A 19484-nucleotide genomic window follows, 5' to 3' on the forward strand; every position below is an offset into this window, starting at 1 on the left:
CAGATGTGGCACAATGTGTTATTTTTTCAGTTTGCCCTGGTAATTGAAGATGCCTAGCTCCATTTGAAGCAGTCACAAAGAGGAATGAGATGGAGCTGGGGAATAGCATCTCTTCTCCAGAACCCCTACCAGCCCTCAGTGAAAACGCATCATCCCAGCAAAGTGCTGGAGCTGGGCATGGTTGTTTAGTTACCGTTATTGGAACTGGAATATGGGAAAAGATTATATTTACCCTAGGCAGTGTGCAAGTGCTGAAAAATATTTGGTTAGTTTTAGTTGTCAGTATATGGTATGTTCTTTTTTTGTGTTCTCTGTGACTTCTTATTCAGTAAGAAATGTGTGTGCAGATGGACTTTTTTATTTACTGGAATTTATTAACTCAAATAGCAATCATACCTAGATAATCATTGGCTTTGTTTCAATAATGACAGCGATAATGGTCGCTATTGTAGAAGTAGGAACAAAACAAAGTATGGATGTGGGGGCTCACTGACTCATGGACTCTGCTTCCTATCTTTAGTCTCTAATGAAAAAGGAAAAGGGAAAACAATGAGCTAGAAACAGCACTGCTAAAATGAATTCTTATGAGGCCCAGGCTATCTTGCATGTTTTAGTGTACGGTGGGAGCTGTGCTAGTCCAGAAGCCTGGCCAACAAGGTGTGACTTGATTGTGATTTCTGTTTATCACTGGCACTTGAAAACTGCTCTGGTTTGCTTTCACATCTATAATCAACCTGTCCCCACTGAGAATATGAGGAGAAATGTTAGGGGAGGGGAGAAGGCACTTCTTCCAATTTACATCTGCACAGCATTTGCCTGGGGAGATAATTAGTCCTTACGAAATTTATTTATTTCAGAGTTTTTATTTAAATTCCATCTTATAATTTTGAGTAGGTGTCACCATATTGGTTTTGACTTGTATCTTTTTCAGGAATTCAGTCAGAAGTTGCAGTCTAAGCAGTCAGCTCTTACCTCTGTGACTGAGAAGATGAACAAACTAACCCAAGGACAGGAATCGCCTGAACACAAGGAAATAGGAGAGCTGAGCAACCAGTGGCTGGACCTCTGCCTTCAGGCACACAGTTTGCTCATACAGAGGGAGGAGGATCTGCAGAGGACAGGGGATTATCACGATCGCATGAATGTAGTTGAAGTTTTCTTGGAAAAGCTCACAAAAGAGTGGGACAACCTGGCTAGGTAAAAAAATGTAGTAGCGCACAAAGCTGACTTAGTGCATATATGCTGAAAGAGTGGTCTGTTTACAGAGTGTCTCTAAACACTCTTTAGTGTCTTGGATCCACTAAAAATCCCTTTTTCCATGCTTAATTAAAAGCAGCCCTCCCTTATTAATTATAGGACAATTACTTGTATTGAAATAAAGAGAGTTTGAGAAGCCAGATCTTCAGTGTTTGTCTTTAAGGCAAGTACTGGTTGATCCCACCTCAGGGTGTAGCATTTTCTGATATTTCAAGCATTTTGGCTATTTTGTTTGAACTCTTTCATTTGTGTTTACTGTGTTTCATGTGTGTTTTTCATTGTGATATTGTGTTTTATCTATTAGACTATTATATTACTGTTTAGTTGCTTCTGCTAAATGATTGCAGCTGCTTTGTATAGCATAAACACACCAGCTGTGTGTAAAATTGTGAGAGTCTATTACTGCTGCCATCACTGTCATGGAACAAGATTCACTTCAATCTCAGTACTTGTTGTTGTTCATATGTGCAATATAACCAGTATACTCTGTAGTATTCATGTTCATTTGTATGGTCAGCCTGATGACCACGTTGCAGATGAAAGGGAGAGGAATAAAAAACTTTTTAATTAATATTCAAGACTGGTACCTTCAAAAGAATGTGAAAACTGTAGGTATTTATATAATACTGATTTCAGTATATAGTGGACTTATAGTTCATCCTGACCTCTCTTAAAAGTCTATCCTGAGATAGGATCTAATAATTAATTTCCATCCTGTCCTTTTTGATAACAGATCTGATGCTGAAAGTACAAACGTGCACCTTGAAGCTTTGCAAAAATTGGCACTGGCGCTACAGGAAAGGAGATTTGCTCTGGAAGATTTGAAAGATCAGAAACAGAAGATGATAGAACATCTGAATCTTGATGACAAAGAATTAGTAAAGGAGCAGTTTGGTCATTTCGAGCAACGCTGGACTCAGCTGGAGGACCTTGTCAAAAGGAAAATACAAGTGTCTGTTTCAACCTTAGAAGAGCTCAGTTTGGTGCATTCCAAATTTCAGGAGCTAATGGAATGGGCAGAGGAGCAGCAACCTAGTATCTCAGAGGCTCTTAAACAGAGCCCTCCTCCAGATTTGGCTCAGAGTCTTCTCATGGATCATCTTACCATTTGCAGTGAGCTTGAAGCCAAACAGCTTGTTCTGAAGACGCTTGTGAAGGATGCTGACAGGGTGATGACCAACCTAGGGCTCAATGAAAGGCAGGAGCTGCAGAAAGCGCTTTCTGATGCACAGCACCATGTACATTGTCTCAGTGACCTGGTTGGCCAGAGGAGAAAGCACCTGAATAAAGCACTGTCTGAAAAGACCCAGTTTCTTATGGCAGTCTTTCAGGCTACAAACCAAATTCATCAGCATGAGAAGAAGGTAACATTTCCAGAACATATTTGTCTATTTCCGGAAGATGTGAACAAACAGATCAGGACTTGTAAGAATGCCCAGGCTAACCTGAAGGCCTACCAAAATGAAGTCACGGGGTTGTGGGCTCAAGGAAGGGATTTAATGAAAGAAGCAACAAAACAAGAAAAGGGTGAAGTGTTAGGTAAACTGCAAGAACTACAGAATGTGTATGACACCGTTTTACAAAAGTGTAACCAGAGATTGTTAGAACTGGAGAAAAACATAGTTTCCAGGAAATATTTCAAAGAAGACTTGGATAAAGCTTGCCATTGGCTAAAACAAGCCGATATCGTCACATTCCCAGAAGTCAATGTAATGAATAGTAACTCTGAACTATACATGCAGTTGGCAAAATATCAACAGATTCTTGAGCAATCTCCAGAATATGAAAATCTGTTACTTGCACTTCAAAGAGATGGCCAAGAAATCCTACCATCACTTAATGAAGTGGATCATTCTTATCTGGAAGAAAAACTTAACATTCTCCCTCAGCAATTCAATATTGTCACTGCTCTGGCAAAAGAAAAATTATATAAGGTTCAGGAAGCAATTTATGCCAGAAAAGAGTATGTCTCTCTGATTGAGTTGACAAGTAAAGCTCTGACTGAGCTAGAAGATCAGTTTATTAACATGGACAAAGCTCCAGCTGCTCTTTTGGCCAAAGAAGCTGTGTCACTCCAGCAGGCCTACAGAGATCTCTTAGGTGAAGCAGTGAGCCTTGGTGCAGCAGTGGATGAACTAAACCAGAAGAAGGAGGCCTTTCGAAGCACTGGCCAGCCGTGGCAACCAGATGAGATGCTAAAACTTGTCACGCTATATCACAAGTTGAAGAGGCAAATAGAACAGAAAATCAACCTGTTGGAAGACACAATAGAAGCATGCCAGGAGCATGAAAAAATGCGTATGCAGTTTGAGGCACAACTAGAGGCAGTGAAGAAGGAGCAGATTAAGGTAAATGAAGAAACACTCCCAGTAGAAGAAAAGTTGAAAATATACCATTCTCTGGTGGGCAGCTTGCAAGACTCAGAATGTCTTCTGAAGCGAATAACTGAACATCTGGAAGCCCTTTCTCCTCAGCTTGACTCATCTGCATGTGAGACAGCAAATCACCAAGTGCAGTCTTGGCAAGAGAAACTAAAGTCTTTGCATGCTGCCATTGGTGACACCGTGATGGAGTGTGAGAACAGACTTGTGCAAAGCATAGACTTCCAGACAGAAATCTGCCGCTCGCTTGATTGGTTGAGATGGGTGAAAACAGAACTTAATGGAACATTAAGTTTGGACCTCAAATTGCAAAGCGTCCAAGAAGAAATCCGAAAGGTTCAGATACATCAGGAAGAAGTGCAGTCAAGCCTGAGAATAATGAATGCGCTGAGCAATAAAGAGAAAGAGAGATATATGAAAGCAAAAGAGCTGATACCTGCTGACCTGGAAAACACTCTTGCTGAGCTGACAGAACTAGACGGTGAAGTTCAAGAAGCTATACACATGAGACAGGTTAGTGCACTCTAAGTGTCATTAGTTTCTTGCTCACGAAGCTGGAAAAATATGGCTCTGTGGCTTGATGTTTGTAATCATCATGTAAAGATTGATTTTAATAATACTGTTTGGTTTTTTTAATGACTTCGGTTGTGGCCTGTTGCCATGGATAACTTGGGGGGGAGGGGTAAAGGCTTCCTTAATATTCATTATACCTGCATGGAGAAGTGCAAACTCACTCAAAACCTACTTCCATGTAGTCTCTCTGGACCTGTATTTTAGATACAATAAAGGGAAAAGAAAGCAAGAATGGGCAAAATCCAGACTCTCAGCAGAGGATATTTTTGTTGCTGCTGTGAATTTTATGTCTGTGACCCTCTGTATAATTTTCCCTTTTATTTCAGGCTACCTTGAATAAATTATATAGCCTCTGCCAAAGATACTACCAAGTGATGCAGATAGCAAATGACTGGTTTGAAGATGCTCAGGAATTTCTACATTTAGTAAGAAATGGTCTTGATGTTGAGAACTCTGAGGAGAACCTAAGGAACCACATTGAGTTTTTCAGCACAGAAAGTCAGTTCAGTAATCATTTGAAGGAGTTACAGGGCCTTGTGTCTGAGATAGAGCCCTTTATCCAAGCCACAGCAAGAGAGCAGATGATGCAGAATGTAGCTGCATTGGAGAAAAAGGCCAAAGGGACAAAGAAAGAAGCCAAAACCCAGCAAGAGCAGTTGCAAAGGTATATTCATCTTTCTTTTTTTTTTTTCCTTTCATTTTAAGATCACCTTGTTGGTGATGAAAGAAAGAAATGAGGAAAAGTCAATCAAGGGCTATTAAATGCCAAGCTGTGTCTGTAAGGCACAGCTGAAAATCAGGAGCATGTACTTCTATGTATGCTCTTTCCCAACAATATTTCTTTTTCTTGGAAAATACTGTGTAACAGCAAAACTAAGCAGTTACATTGAAAACTAGGTGCAACAATATTCCTGATTTTCAAATGGTTTTATATTGCATTAAATTGTTCTTTCTGGAAATGTATTTTTAAGGTGTGCTTCTGAGTGGCAGGAGTACCAGACAGCAAGACAGAAGGTTATTGAAGTGATGAATGAGGCTGAGAAAAAATTATCTGAATTCTCAGTAGCTAAAGCTGCTTCTTCTCATGAAGCAGAAGAGAAATTGCTAACACATAAGGTAAGGTACTGAAAATTATATGAAATCCTTTTCCTTCAGTGAAAATAAATGGATGTTATGTAGGTCCCTACCTGTGGCAACCTGAATTTGAGTTTTTAGATCTTATCCTGTAGCGCTTAATTGTGTCGTAGCACACCAAGAGGTGTTTTGTGTTGTGCAGAACACACATTTTATTTGTGGGGTGACAGGGACAGATATTTTTAATTGTTTTTCAGCTTAATGTCTGTCTGTGCCTATGACTGTAGAGAACTGGAAGGAACCAGGAGGTTCCTAAAAGCCTTGGGTGCTTAAGTCCCAAAATTGTGTACCCTACAAGAAATTCAGAACAACAGAAACATCCATCTACTTTGGATCACATGAAATAGTTTTACTAGGACAGGAAGGGTTGGGGTTTATTATTAACTCTTGTTTAGCCTAAAAGAAAGAAATGTAACTTAAAAGAATTACTTTCTCCTCTAGTATTTAGGGTACTAATCAGTTGCCTTAATATAGGCAGTTAGTGACACTTCAGACATCCTGCCCGGTCTTCAGCTGTGTCTCTGCGAAGGCAGGAATCTCCCCTAAAAGTAATGTCATGTCTGCCAGCTTCACGAGAATATCCTGATAACCTTGGACATCTAAAATGGCATTAGAGATAAACATGACATAAGTGTGTACTTAAACACCTGAATTGCTTCTTTCATTTTTAGACTCTAATACAAGTCAGTCTTTGCTCTGAGAAGGGTCCTGAATATTCATTTCCATCCCTTTTGAGGGGCTAGCAAGGAAGAGAAAATCTGATTACACCAGCCTTCTGCTGCTTCCAGAGAGTTGCATTTTGGACCAGGTCCTTCAAGTAGCTGTAGCTAATATATTGCGTATGAAAAATAAAGTGAGACCTCACAACTTCACTCAGCAGAGGGTACCTCCTCTTTGCAGTGCATGGAAGTGGCTCATCTGCCTGCAATTGTGTTGAATAGTTATGAGTTGTGTTGTAAAAGAGGAAAACTGCTTATTTTTGCTTTTTCAGACTCTTGTGTCTGTGGTGAATTCTTTCCATGAGAAGATCACAGCCCTAGAAGAAAAGGTTTCACAGCTGGAAAAAGTTAGCAATGATGCCAGTAAGGCAACTATAAGTAGATCCATGACAACAGTTTGGCAGCGCTGGACACGGCTCCGGAATGTAGCCCAAGAACAAGAGAAAATTTTGGAAGATGCAGTGCAGGAATGGAAGGGCTTTAATGATAAGGTAACTTCTCGTCTTGGTAAATCCTCCTTTGTTAACTGTACATAGGTTTTCACTCATTATACTGCCTTATTAATCATCATATGGTAGTGAAAGCTGATAGCAGGAATAACAGTGATTTTTCTCATGTCATAGAAAAAAACAGCTATGGAAAACCTAGGTTTAGAACCACTGCCTCCAAGGCTTGCACTATTCTTCTGTATGCATACATGTATAGTAAATGCAGAGTTGTTTTGGTTTCTGGTGGTTCTTCAGAATCTTCTCCTCTATGTTTCCCTTCCCTACATGGTCTATTCTAGATTAAGTCAACCTCTTTTTTTTTCTTTTTTTTTTTTCCCACCTGAAGAGTATGAAGTTGCTATTTCTAAATTTATGCAGTGATATTATAGCCTGTCACTGCTCACCGATCATGTGTCTCTTTTTTTTCCCCTTATATTCTATCTGACTCTTTTTATCTGTCGCTGTCCATTATTTTATGCTCACGTTGAAGATTCTCTGAGAATGGGCATAATCTTTTTGTTAAATGTATGACTTGTGCCAAATACAGATCTGCCCTGGGTTAGAGCTCTAGGTCCTGTGGCAGTAAAGATAATATATGCTAAAAAATACGAGGAGCCATTCATCACTTGACAAAAAAGTCCCTTAGCAAGTCCTAGTTCCGTGTGAAGAACTAGGGCTGGCTAGCTAGATCTAGGACATTAGAGAATAGATTTGTATCTGCTATAGAGACTGCTGCACAAGCCCTATACCACAACTGTTTTACAACATCTAAATGTACAGCACTGGGCTTAGCACCTTTTGGTATCAGTTGTACTAGCTTCTTTTTAATTTCATTATTGCCAAGACTGCATCTCTTTCCGTAGATTCAGAAAACCACCGTAGCAATAGATCAGCTACAAGGTCGCTTACCAGAAAGCTCAGTGGAAAAGGCATCCAAGACAGATCTCCTGGAACTTCTGGATTACCACAGCAGTTTCCTTCTGGAGGTGGAGCACCAGCTGTCATCTTTGGGCCTGCTCAGACAGCACGCTGTCAGCATGCTTCAGGATGTGGAAATAAAGCCTCCTTCTCAGGAGGAACTACCAGTCATGCAAGAAATCAAAGCAATGCAAGATCGATGCCACAAGTAAGGCAATATTTTAAGATTCACTGTAAAATGGTACCTTACAATTCATTAATAAGAGTTCATCTATCATTTTTGTTATCATTAACAATTACCATGCTTAAAATAAATATTAGTTATTATATTTAAAATAAGCATCAGTTTAATTTTAAGTTATCTTTAATTTTGAAATACGTTTTTACCGTTATTTTTTACTTCCATCAGCAGGAGTATGCATTTTAGAATATGTACTTCTGGCCTTGCATAACAATAGTAACTTATGTAAGAGTTGTATAAACTACATTAAAGTTATAACTGATTTTAAACACTTCCATTGCATCTCACCATTAGCAGTGACCTTTTATCTTTTTGTACCTGTCGTGGTTTAACCTCAGTTGGCAACTGAGCACCATGCAGCTGCTCGCTCACTCCCCCCACCCCCCCTGCTGGGATGGGGGAGAGAATTGGAAGAGCACAAGTGAGAAAAACTCGTGGGTTGAGATAAAAAACAGTTTAATAATTGAAATAAAATTATAATAATAATAAAATAATAATAATAATAATAACACACAAAGCAAGTGATGCACAGTACAGTTGCTCACCACCCACTGACCGATGCCCAGCCAGTCCCCGAGCAGCGGCCCCCCCGGCCAGCTTTCCCCAGTTTATGTACTGAGCATGACGTCACATGGTATGGAATGTCCCTTGGGCCAGTTTGGCTGTGCCCCCTCCCAGCTTCTTGTGCACCTCCAGCCTTCTCAGTTGGTAGAGCATGGGAAGCTGAAAAGTCCTTGGCTAGTGTAAGCATTACCTAGCAACAACTAAAACATCGGTGCGTTATCAACTTTGTTCTCATCCTAAATCCAAAACACAGCACTGTACCAGCTACTAGGAAGGAAATTAACTCTATCCCTGCCGAAACCAGAACAGTACTCTAAGTTTAGATTAGTTTATCACTTTTTTCCCCCCTGTTGGAAGCACTTAGGTACCAAAAGTAGGTATCCTATGAAGTTTACAGGGGAATTTAGTGCATACGCAAACGAAACTATCTTAACATTTCACCCTGTGGTTATATGAATGTTTATCTAAATCCATAATGTTTCCCTGTCATGTATAAAACAGGAAGTTTTATGGCTAATTTTCAGGACTCATATCCACCTCACAGCTGCACTAAGATGCCACTAACTGGATCTCCACAGTGGGAAGAGGGAGAGAGGCAGAGAATGAAAAAACTGTAAACCCTGCACCTAGCCTGTCCAAAGTTCGTTGTGTGCATGCATAACTGATTACAGCAGAATAGCAATCCCTGTAGAATATGTGTAGATATTAGCACTTTTGTAATTCCATTCTTCCCTTAGAATTGGTTTCTAAGAAATAGGGTCCGTGATGATCTCATGCTCATGTAAATAAGGCATGATTCAGCTATGAAAAGTTATACAAACACAAATCAAATATGGGAATATCAGAGTAAGATCCATGTCACATGCATAGGAGCTAAGTAGTCCTGTAGATCTTTCACAGAGCTGTCATCTGAAAAAGATTCTATTTTTTACAGAGATCTAAGTTCCTGAGGAAAGTGCAGAAATTCTGTCTTAGTGGAAGTGTGGAGATAGGTTGCTGGATCAAAAACGGTGTTCAGATGTTTGATCCATGCCTTAGCCTAGGTATCCTGCCAATGCAAATTCCTTCAATAGGGGTGGAATTTATCTCACGTTATTTTAGATTATAGATATCCGCATCTGAACTGGTAAATTCTCGCTCTCTAATTAGTGGAGAGCAATAGACAGGTCTAAGATGCAGTTTTTCTGACCTATTTTCGAAGGGTTTTTTAGAATGATAATGAGTCATCCTAAATCATGCCCTAGAATTGCCTGTTTCCTCCACTGACAATAAGGGCAGTTTGTGGTGATGAGCTCAGATGTAGGTGTCTGTATTGTAAACATTTGCATTTCTCCAAAAGAATGGTATGCTCCATGTCAAAATACATAAAACAGCTAATTAAAAGGAATGAACTGAAGAATGAACAGGAGAAACTTAACTGTGCTGCTTTAGTAGTCTGTTGCAACACTGCCCCACTCTTTATTACTCTGGATGTGGGGCTGTCAATCATTATCTTTATTATTCAATATTTTTGGCAAAGCAATGTTTTTAGACATTGCTTAATTCTTCACAAATAGTTATTGTTTCTTTGTTTCTGAAGTATGCAACAGAAAGTGAAAAAAGGTGTGAAGATGGCGAAACAGGAGCTGAAGGAGCGTGAGGAGGTTGAAGCAGAGATTAATATCGTGAAGTCCTGGATCCAGGAAACAAAAGAATACTTATTAAGCCCTGATGTAGAAGTGGATACTCAACTTCAGGAGTTGCAGGTATATCAAATTTGTCAATTTCTAAATTACAATATTTTTCTTCATTGTAATCTGCTAGTGAGTGTTAATCAGTTCAAAAACACCACAAATTCAAATTAGACAATATTCATTAGTTTTTGAGTAAGCCACTAGACAAATTAATAAAGCATGAAGTAGCTGATGGGCTGTACTACCTTATTTTAAAGATATTTAAGATATATTTAAGTACTAGCATGTTTAGTAATTTTTCTCCTCTCATCTAAAATATGGGGGAACTATAGAATGTGAACGGACAGAATGTGACATTTCTTTTCTGTCTCAGCAGTTTGGGGTGGGGAGGGAAGCAACAAAATAAAATAAACTCACTTCACTGGAGGTGCTGAAAACTTGGCATTTTCTATATACATGTGGTCACGCAGGAACAGAGAACTGGACAGATAGGCATAAACGAGCATCCAGGGAATCCCAAGATACAATTCTATTTAATTAACTAATTAAAAATTTGAAAGCAGTTAGCTTTGTTGTGAGCTGCATGTAATGTCTGCATTTGCTAAGTTTACACAGACAAGTTTTTCCTATTGTTCTTAACAATACTGTTTTTCTGTCATTAGTCTCTCCTTGGTGAAGTAACGACTCATCGCCAGGCTGTTGAAAAAATGGCGGAACAACAACAGAATAAGTACTTGGGGCTTTATACCATTTTGCCTTCTGAACTCTCTCTTCACTTAGCAGAAGTTGGGCTGGCCCTTGTAACTGTACAAGATCAGGTAAAGCATAGTAGATAAATGCATTACAGATCTATAGCCCTTCTTTAGACTTTATAACTTAGTGAAATACAGCATCCAAGTGTGGTCAAACTATGACAACGTAGAGTAGTTTCATTACCTTCTTCCTTTAAATGAAAGTAAGTTAAATGAAGGTTAATTTCCTTTCAGGAGCAGCGATTTCTGGTTACTGAATTTAATTCTTATTGTTGACAGATTCAAACCAAAGAAAGAGAAACTCAGCAGATCAAAACATTGAATCAAGAGTTTGGTCAGAAAATCCAGGGGATAGCAAATGAACTAAATGCCATTCTTTCCAATCTGAAAAAGAAAACAAATGATATAGCACAAGCTAAACTTGAACAAAAGGTAAGACGAGGCTTCCCTTATTTGGTTACACCATAAATTCTTCTGAATTAGGACATTCACTTCATACCGAAGTTGTATTTGTGAAGACTTGCATGACACATTTTTTAATGTGGTTCAACAGAAGAATGGACAGAGATAAGGGTTGACTGATGAGATTTTTTTTTAATTACATTCTTTGCAAACTAGCCCATACAGGGACTTGAGTGAGTAACAGAACTTGGAGGAAGTAGCTGAGAGTAAAAGCAAGTCAGATGGACAAAGCTATACTGCTCCCTCTAAATAATGAGTATGACTGCAATCTGGGAAAGCCTAAGAGGCTCCCCAGCTGCTCCTTGTCCTGGTCTGTACTGAAAAGACCTTTTTTTTTTTTACAGTACACCCTTACTTGTGATAAATAGAATTTTATTTAGCCAGTAGTGCATTTCATATCATTTGGTGCAATAATGAGGTAAAGTACTACTGGTGTGGTTAAGGGTAATGCAAAGGACTCTTGATTCTTTTTGTAGGTTTTCTTACTCTTAGGTATGTACCACACTCAGAAAAGCTCATCTGTACTGGGTTGTAATGGCCAAATTAGGATTATCATATGAGAGTAGGGGATTGGGGGGGGGAGGGGGGAGAGATGGGGGAAGGGTTGGTTGAGGGTGGTTTGTTTGGGTTTTTTTGGTTGGTTTGTTGTTTTAACTAGTCAAGGATAAACTTGACCAAGTTACTGTCTGAAAGTAAGCAAAGCATACCAAATAGGAGAAGATTTGGCATGTCTGGTACGTAAAAAATTACCTGTTTATTTTCATGAGTTGCTCTCAATATGCTCCAAAGTACTATTTGCTTTGCAGGAGGTGTCACTGAAATATATTGCTTTAAAATTGGCGTATCTCCTTGATCTCAGTAATTAAACAGAAAGCCAGTGAAATGTGCTTTCCCATGTTACATAGATGAAAACTCGTCACTGGAGATTTAGTAAAGTTCCCTCAACTGCATTTATGTCAGCACTCAGCTGATACTCCTGAAATTGGATTGGCTTTGATTACAGCAGCAAATATTTTTATATGAACATTGATTGTGAAAAATAAAATAAAAATCTGTTTTAAATCCGTGTGACCCCAGTCAAATGGATCCTTCCCTCGCTTTTAAACAGCATATAAATTCTGCATCATTTCTATAGTAGAGACATTTATTTATGCCTGCCTGAAATATGTCTTTGTATTTAGATGAATAGTTCAACATCTGTCTTTATGTCTACATGTAGACAGTTTATGTCACTAAGTCATGCTACTGTTCATGGAATAATATTTGTTTATCATAATGGTTGATCATAACTTACACTCTAAGGTGTGTCTGCCAGAACAGCCCTAACCTGAAGAGCTTGAAGTACCTTCTTGAAGCACCGGTAGCTAAAGCAGTGTTCTGAATCAATTTTTGTCTGATGACTGCAATTTATATTTCTAAAAATAATTGTAAAGGGGCTAGAGTGTTTGATGAGACTTATTTTATTTATATTACAAAAACAATGAATCATTAACTCCTTAGGTACAAAAACAAAATACAAAAAAACCCCAATACCCCCTCCCCAAGAAACTGTAGCCCATAAGAGTCTTATCAATCTATGAGAGACATAGAAAACCTTTTAGGTTTCCTTTTTAAACTTTTCAGAAACTTTGTAACTATGGTAAGAAAAATTGATTTTAAAATCTGTTTCTATTGAAACAGTCTAGCATGATCCAGACTGCCCCTGTGTCAAGATCAAGCTATAAAAATGCAAGTTTCAAATGAAAATGAAAGCTTTTATAATGCATTAACGAGTAATTACGTATTTCTAAGTTTGTAAGGGTATATTTTAAGACAGCAACAAAACAAAACCCCTTTCCAATAAATACAAATCCTTGTCATGGCAATGTGTGCTGACTATTAATTTCAAAAACAAATGCAGAAAGATGGCCAAGAACAGTTAATGTCACTCTGAAGTGACTCAGTCTTTTGCTATGGTAGGGAAAATGATTATCCATTTCAGCCAGGAAGTCAGAGAAGAAAGAGTAATAGCACACATTTAAGAGATGACCAAACATCCTGCTGTTCTACCTTCCTGCTTAGACAAGCATTGTTGGTTTCCAGCCAGAATAAAAATGGAACAAACTATGGAGACTTTGGACAGAGTATAAAAGTTGCAAGTTGGGCTAGAAATAATCAACCAGAAAGCTAACACTTCCTGGATCACTGATTTTCTTGTTTTTCTGTCTAGATCCTCGGTGAAGAGTTGGACAGCTGCAATATAAAGCTGTTGGAATTAGATGCATCAGTCCAGGACTTTGCAGAGCAGAACGTACCGCTGGCTAAGCAGCTGGCTAACAGGATAGGGAAACTCACTGCATTGCACCAACAGACCGTACGGCAGGCTGAGTACAGAGCAGCCAAGCTCAGTCAGGTATGATCTCAAATCCTTTCTGCTGTTTCCTTTTGGAAGCAGAAGGAGCATGCAAACTTCTCATTTATTTTCCTGTAGTTATGCAAGAAGGGGCATTCCTTGGCACATCTGTCTATTATTAGTCAGGGCTTGCATCACACCTCAAAGAGAGGCACAGGCGGGTCAGATCAGCGGGGTGGAATAATTCTGTGATGCTGCTTTAACATCCTCTTCCATGAATCATCTGCTGGTTGGTTCCTCTGGTGCCCTGAAAAGATTATAGACCTTCCCACAAAGAGTAGCATGCCAGGAAATACTATCTCATCGTACTTTTCAGGGTCTCTGTCTTATCACTGTTACCTATATTTGCAGCATTACCAAAAAAAAAAAAAAAATTGTTTTGCTCTAGTCACAATCTATAGAGGGTGAATATAATTTGTAGATTCAATAGAAAAGCCTAGATACAATGGCTCTGATAATGCATAATGTTTATGCAACATTTCAGCATTCATAAAGATGCTTCCTCTACGGTTCAAAGTCCCTGAAACTCTTTCTTATATATATTTTTTGCTAATTGTTGTTATCCCAAAAAAGTCTAGCTAAAAACAAAGAAATGGATTTTCTATTGTTCTGCCATCAATACCCTGAGAAATTATGAGTTCTTTTCTTCATGCATAAAGAAGCTTCTGTAAGGCTTGAAAAAGATAACTATTTCATGATATTCTTTTCAGTTTCCTCTGAAAAATTGTTTTTAAAAAGACATAGAAAATTACTGTCAAAGTAAGAGTTCAGTCAAAGGTACTTGGCGAAGGGATTTAGCCGTTAGGATATTTTTGTTCAGCACCGAGAAATCCACTTCCTATCACAAAAAAATGATAGGTAAGGCAAACTGCATGCAAATACAGTCCAGTCACCTAGGATTTGATCCATCCTTCATACAGGACAAATGCATGAAAATCAGTGAAATTATTCCTGCTAAGTGAGAAGAAAATTGGAACTAGAGTACTTTGCTAAATAGAAATTGGATGAATCGGAAAGCAGAGGTTTTGTCCTGTATTTTGAAATAAATGCAACATTTCTCTTTTTGGAAATATGACAGGCTGAGTGGACAAAGCAGGTCTCAAAAAAAGGTGATTTGGGGGATGACACAGAAAGAGACAAAGAAAAATAAGGAATGACATAAAGGAGGCTTGCAGTGAGCCACAAACTGAGCAAGAAGGTATTTTGGAACTTACGTGTGAGGCCGAAATATGTGCAGGAAGTGTACCTTCTAGGGATATATTTGAACATCAATGCACTCTCCCAGTGTGACCGATATTTTTATAGTGCCATTTTTTCCCTGAAATAGGTATGCTTGTTACTAGAAGCAGACCTATTTTAACTCCGTAAATACAGAAGTAATTTAATTATATTCAACAGTAAGGAAAAGTTGTTAAAACGATCCCCAAGTTAAAAACAGTAAATGAAATAAAATCAATTTTATCATTCTCTAAGAACTGTACAGAATTATGTTTTAGGCTTAAGTGGATTTTTCTTTTATATCCAGGCTGCTTCACACTTGGAAGAATACAATGAGATGCTGGAGTTCATATTGAAATGGATTGAGAAAGCAAATATCCTAGTGCACGGTAGTATAACATGGAATTCTTCTTCTCAGCTTCGTGATCAGTTTAAAGCCTACCAGGTGATTATATGAGCTATAAAATTTAAAGGGCAGTGTATAAAAGAAGTTACTTTCTAAGCAGTGAAGTCTTATTTCCTACACCTTTTTTGCCTCCTTTCCTTGAGGAAAAAAAGTTTTAAAATGCTAGGGTTTTTTGACCTAGGTCTTAAAGATGATTAACTTGTTTTGGACTATTGTTTTGAAGACCAAAATTAAGATATATTGTTGAATAAAACTATGTGATTCAAACTTGATCTCCATGTTTACTCAAGTACATTGGCTTCATAGCAGCTTTTGATTGAACAGTGTGTCTATACACTGTGATTCTACACACTGAGTACCACATTGCAGCTAATAGTCCTCTAAAATTTTAGTTAACCAAAGACGATTTTCAGTTTGGGTTGTTTTTTTTTTTTTCTTTCTCCTTTACACTAAATGGGAATAGCCTTTGTTCTCATCTGATGAGTTTCACACCAAATGTTCTCAGATGGATACCCAATGAATGAGTTTCTTCCAGTTGCTTCCTGAACACCTCGCATCAGAGTGATTTGCTGTCCCTGTGACAGTGCAATTTGTTGTGTGTGTCTGTGGAATGTGTAAGTGTGGGATCAGTGGAGCAGTTTGATAAGGTTCAAGCTTGCCCCATGTTACATGAGCATGTGAAACAAATCAAAGCATCATAAGATGATCATGTCTCGCTAATGCCAAAATAAGACTGCATTGATTATGGTTTTTTATATATACATTAGTTAACTGTCAGCTGCATTCACTTACACTGGGGCGACGTAGTATGTCACACTTTCTTATTCTGAATAGGAACCTCCAGGCAATTTATCCTGAGGATAGCTGGGAGATAGCATTTCTGGTTTGTTTTTGCTATGGCTTTTTCCCTGGTTCAAAAGTTGATGAGAATATAGGCTTAACCAATGCCATCCCACAGAACGCTTTGGTAGCCATTTTTAGGCAGCATTAATGACTACTGCCCTGCTATAACACTACACCCAAGTGCTTTCTGCTGCTTCCTATTAGGTACATCAGGCTTCCAGAACAAATCCTATCCATAGATTGTGTATATTGTATTTTTACAGGCAAGTGTGTATAGCAAAACACTAAAATGAATGTGTTGGTAAGTACAGCTGCTGAAGCTTCATGAACTACTCTCTTGTTTCCCAGTCTCCATAGGCTGAAGCACTTCAGCATACACTCAGAATTAAGCATATTGCCTAAGTCTTACAGGAAATCAGTAGAACTTAATCATATGCTTACAGACGTGTACAAATTGAGGAATTTTCAGAACAGGAATATACTTAAAGATGTGTTTAATCTGAAGCTCAACTCTGGCATTCAGTTTGTTCATATCTCCATCTAGACTATGCTTGATGAGTCAGGAGAGATTCATGGTGATCTCGAGGCCATGAGTGAGAGGATTGAGTATCTGGCAAGTGTATACTGTACTGAAAGAATGTCGCAGCAAGTGCTGGAACTGGGGCGGCGGACAGAAGAATTACAGCAAGTTATCAAAGTGAGGCTGCCAAATCTCCAAGATGCTGCCAAGGTATATGAAAGCAGTTTTTCTCTCACTGGCTGACAGTTAGGGTGGTGTGTGCATTATGTTTCTGAGACTGTTAGCAGTGCAGATTATCTGTGGCCTATAAAGGGCATGATTGTGTTGTGTAAAGTTGGATGTCTTGCACCATTTGAGATACTGCCTTCAGCTGCTGTTCCAAATGGGGACAAGATTCCTGCAGGTCCTGTCATATCTGCTCATTCTGGATGGATGTGTTTGGGATCATGGTGTGTCTCAAACGGCACTGAGCACCTATGTTTAGATACTTGAAAAGTGTCTGTGTTGGCACTTATAGTGTGCCATTTCCTTTATTTTTCTCTTGAAAGATATCTAAAGCCTGCTATCTATTAAATTCAGATCAGTACTGGCCCAGACCAGGATTCCATAATGTAAGATCTACCTCTACAAGGGAGTGCAATGAAAAGAGTCAACATGCTTTTTCATGTCCCTGACATTTCTGTGCAGCTCTTCCATATAGGTTTATTGTTAATGTAAATTTGTGTTATGCCTATGCAATGCCTGAGGGCATGGTAAACTGATATAAGACACAGGGAAAAGCACAGAAGTCTTTTCTACTTGCTCTTACCTTCAGGGCAAGAAATTCTAACTTTTTTTTTTTTTTTAAAAATTGTGACAATAATTCAGGAATATTGGAATGGTATAATTAATATATCAGGTATATAATACCTAATAATGGTATATATTAGTATATTTATAGGGGTTCTTCTGCTGTCACCTACTACAGTTGCATGCTACTACATAGGAAAATACCTAAAGGCAACTAAGAGGATATGCTATCACCAGTCATTAGGACAATCGCAGCTAAGGTCCTCCACATTTGACTCTTATTTGTGGGACATAGCAGAAATTCTGCAGCTGCAGCAACCATAACAGTGTAACAGAGAGGTTTTGAAGACTTCTTTCCATTACAAAAGCACAAATCAGTAAACCACAGTTTATGAGCTGAAGGCTTTTATTTTTTCTTTTTTTTTTTTTTTTTATTTTTCATGGAACATACCAAAGATTTGCATACAAGTAAGCATAGTAGAAATAAAACTTACTAGCTTGAATTCTCAGAGAAATACTGGAACAATTGAATAAACTATTTGTAAATTCTTATAAGAAAACATGGAGATGAATAGAAGTCAACATAGATTTATGAAGAAAAATCATATCAAAACTGTCTGATTTAATGTGAAAGTAATAGGTTTTGTAAATAAATGTACAGCGTGTCATATATCTTGACTTTAATAATGTTTCACATGGTATTGTTATTAACAAAGTTAATAAGCTTATTTAGTTGAAAATACAATAGGTAGGTGTAAAGCTGGCTAGAAAACTTACTTGGTGTGTAATTATCAGTGGTTCACAGCCCAAAAGGATGGATACATCAAGTAGGGTTTTGTAGGGTTCTCCCCTGGTTCTGGTACTATTCAATATTTTCATTAATGAGTTGGATGGTGGTTTAGAGATCATGGCTTTTGGGATGCTTAGACAACACCAAATGCACAGGGACTACCTGAAAAAAATTAGGCTGCTATTCAACAGGGACAGAGGCAAATTGTTATGTTTAGACAGGAAGAACCAGGCATGTGTGTATCTGAATGAGGAAGTACTGGCTTGAGGCACCCTGTTGAAAGGTCTTAAGCTTAATGGTGCGGATCATGGAAAAATGATTGAACAATGTCACATCACTGTAAAAAATCCAAACACTGTGCAGAGAAAATCAAATATATAATTGTAAGGTATGTGCAGTAATCCTTTTGTTCTACCTATTGGTCACTAGCGAGGTTTCAGCTGTGTCCAGTTTTGCACTTGAAGAAAGATGTGGACCGACTGGAGAAAGAATAGAGGATAGTGATGATTGTGATATGTGTATAAATTTGTAAAAAAGATGCATGAAAAAGGATTATCCTACCATATGATGTATTCAGAGAGAATAAAAATAATTTATTCTTCATGTCAGTTTTTACTGGGATAGTAAGTAGAGGATTGAAATTGCAACAAAAGATAACTTCATGTTAGACCATCAGAAAAAACTTTCTACAAAAAAAGAGTATTGAAACAGTGGAACATGTTGTCTGTAGAGGTAAGTGGGACTCCACTGCTAGTGGTCTTTAAGAACAGCCTGTAAAGATAAGACAGTTATGTCCTGTCTTATTACAGGAAGATGACTAGAGGACATCTTGAGTTCCTTTCTAGGCCTCGAACTTTATGTAATTAGCTTTATAAAGTACATGCTGTATTTGAGATTGAGGAAGTACTTAAAATAACAACTCTGGCTTTGAGATCTCTTTTTCTAGACTGTCATATGACTGATATTTTTATCCAATGTTTTAAACACTTAAAATTCATTGTTAAAACTATGAATTAGTTTTGGCACTGTATATAAGGGACGTAACTACAAAATCCAGACAGATATATTTACAGTGATTTTTTTCTCTTTCTTTTTTCTTTTTTTTATTTATCCCTGAATCAAATCTGTTGTGTTACAGGACATGAAGAAATTTGAAGTTGAGCTGAGAGCCCTGCAGGCTGCTCTGGAGCAAGCCCAAGCCACACTGACCTCTCCAGAGCTCGGGCATTTGAGCTTGAAAGAGCAACTTTCTCACAGACAGGTAACAGGCCAGGACCTCAAAGTTAGCACTTGAGTAGTGTGAGCTTACACAAAGAATAATGAATGTTGGTGAGACTGATGGTGGTGTTTCTTCGGTGGGTCAC

The 19484-nt window shown here is 38.3% G+C and overlaps 1 protein-coding gene across 1 annotated transcript in view; it reads left to right on the top strand.

Moving 5' to 3' along the window:
• SYNE1 (spectrin repeat containing nuclear envelope protein 1) overlaps positions 1-19484 on the top strand; it is a 268227-nt gene that overhangs the window by 132382 nt on the left and 116361 nt on the right. Inside the window, exons 75-87 of the mRNA XM_076333837.1 lie at positions 932-1197; positions 1991-4151; positions 4538-4875; positions 5183-5327; positions 6337-6555; positions 7416-7678; positions 9855-10020; positions 10611-10766; positions 10980-11132; positions 13372-13554; positions 15080-15217; positions 16566-16751; positions 19259-19381. Of these exons, the coding sequence (XP_076189952.1) occupies positions 932-1197; positions 1991-4151; positions 4538-4875; positions 5183-5327; positions 6337-6555; positions 7416-7678; positions 9855-10020; positions 10611-10766; positions 10980-11132; positions 13372-13554; positions 15080-15217; positions 16566-16751; positions 19259-19381 (4497 nt within the window). The remainder of the gene's footprint in view (positions 1-931; positions 1198-1990; positions 4152-4537; positions 4876-5182; positions 5328-6336; positions 6556-7415; positions 7679-9854; positions 10021-10610; positions 10767-10979; positions 11133-13371; positions 13555-15079; positions 15218-16565; positions 16752-19258; positions 19382-19484) is intronic.

This window comes from Aptenodytes patagonicus, chromosome 3 (assembly GCF_965638725.1).
Source record: "Aptenodytes patagonicus chromosome 3, bAptPat1.pri.cur, whole genome shotgun sequence".
In the NCBI taxonomy this organism is placed as follows: domain Eukaryota; kingdom Metazoa; phylum Chordata; class Aves; order Sphenisciformes; family Spheniscidae; genus Aptenodytes; species Aptenodytes patagonicus.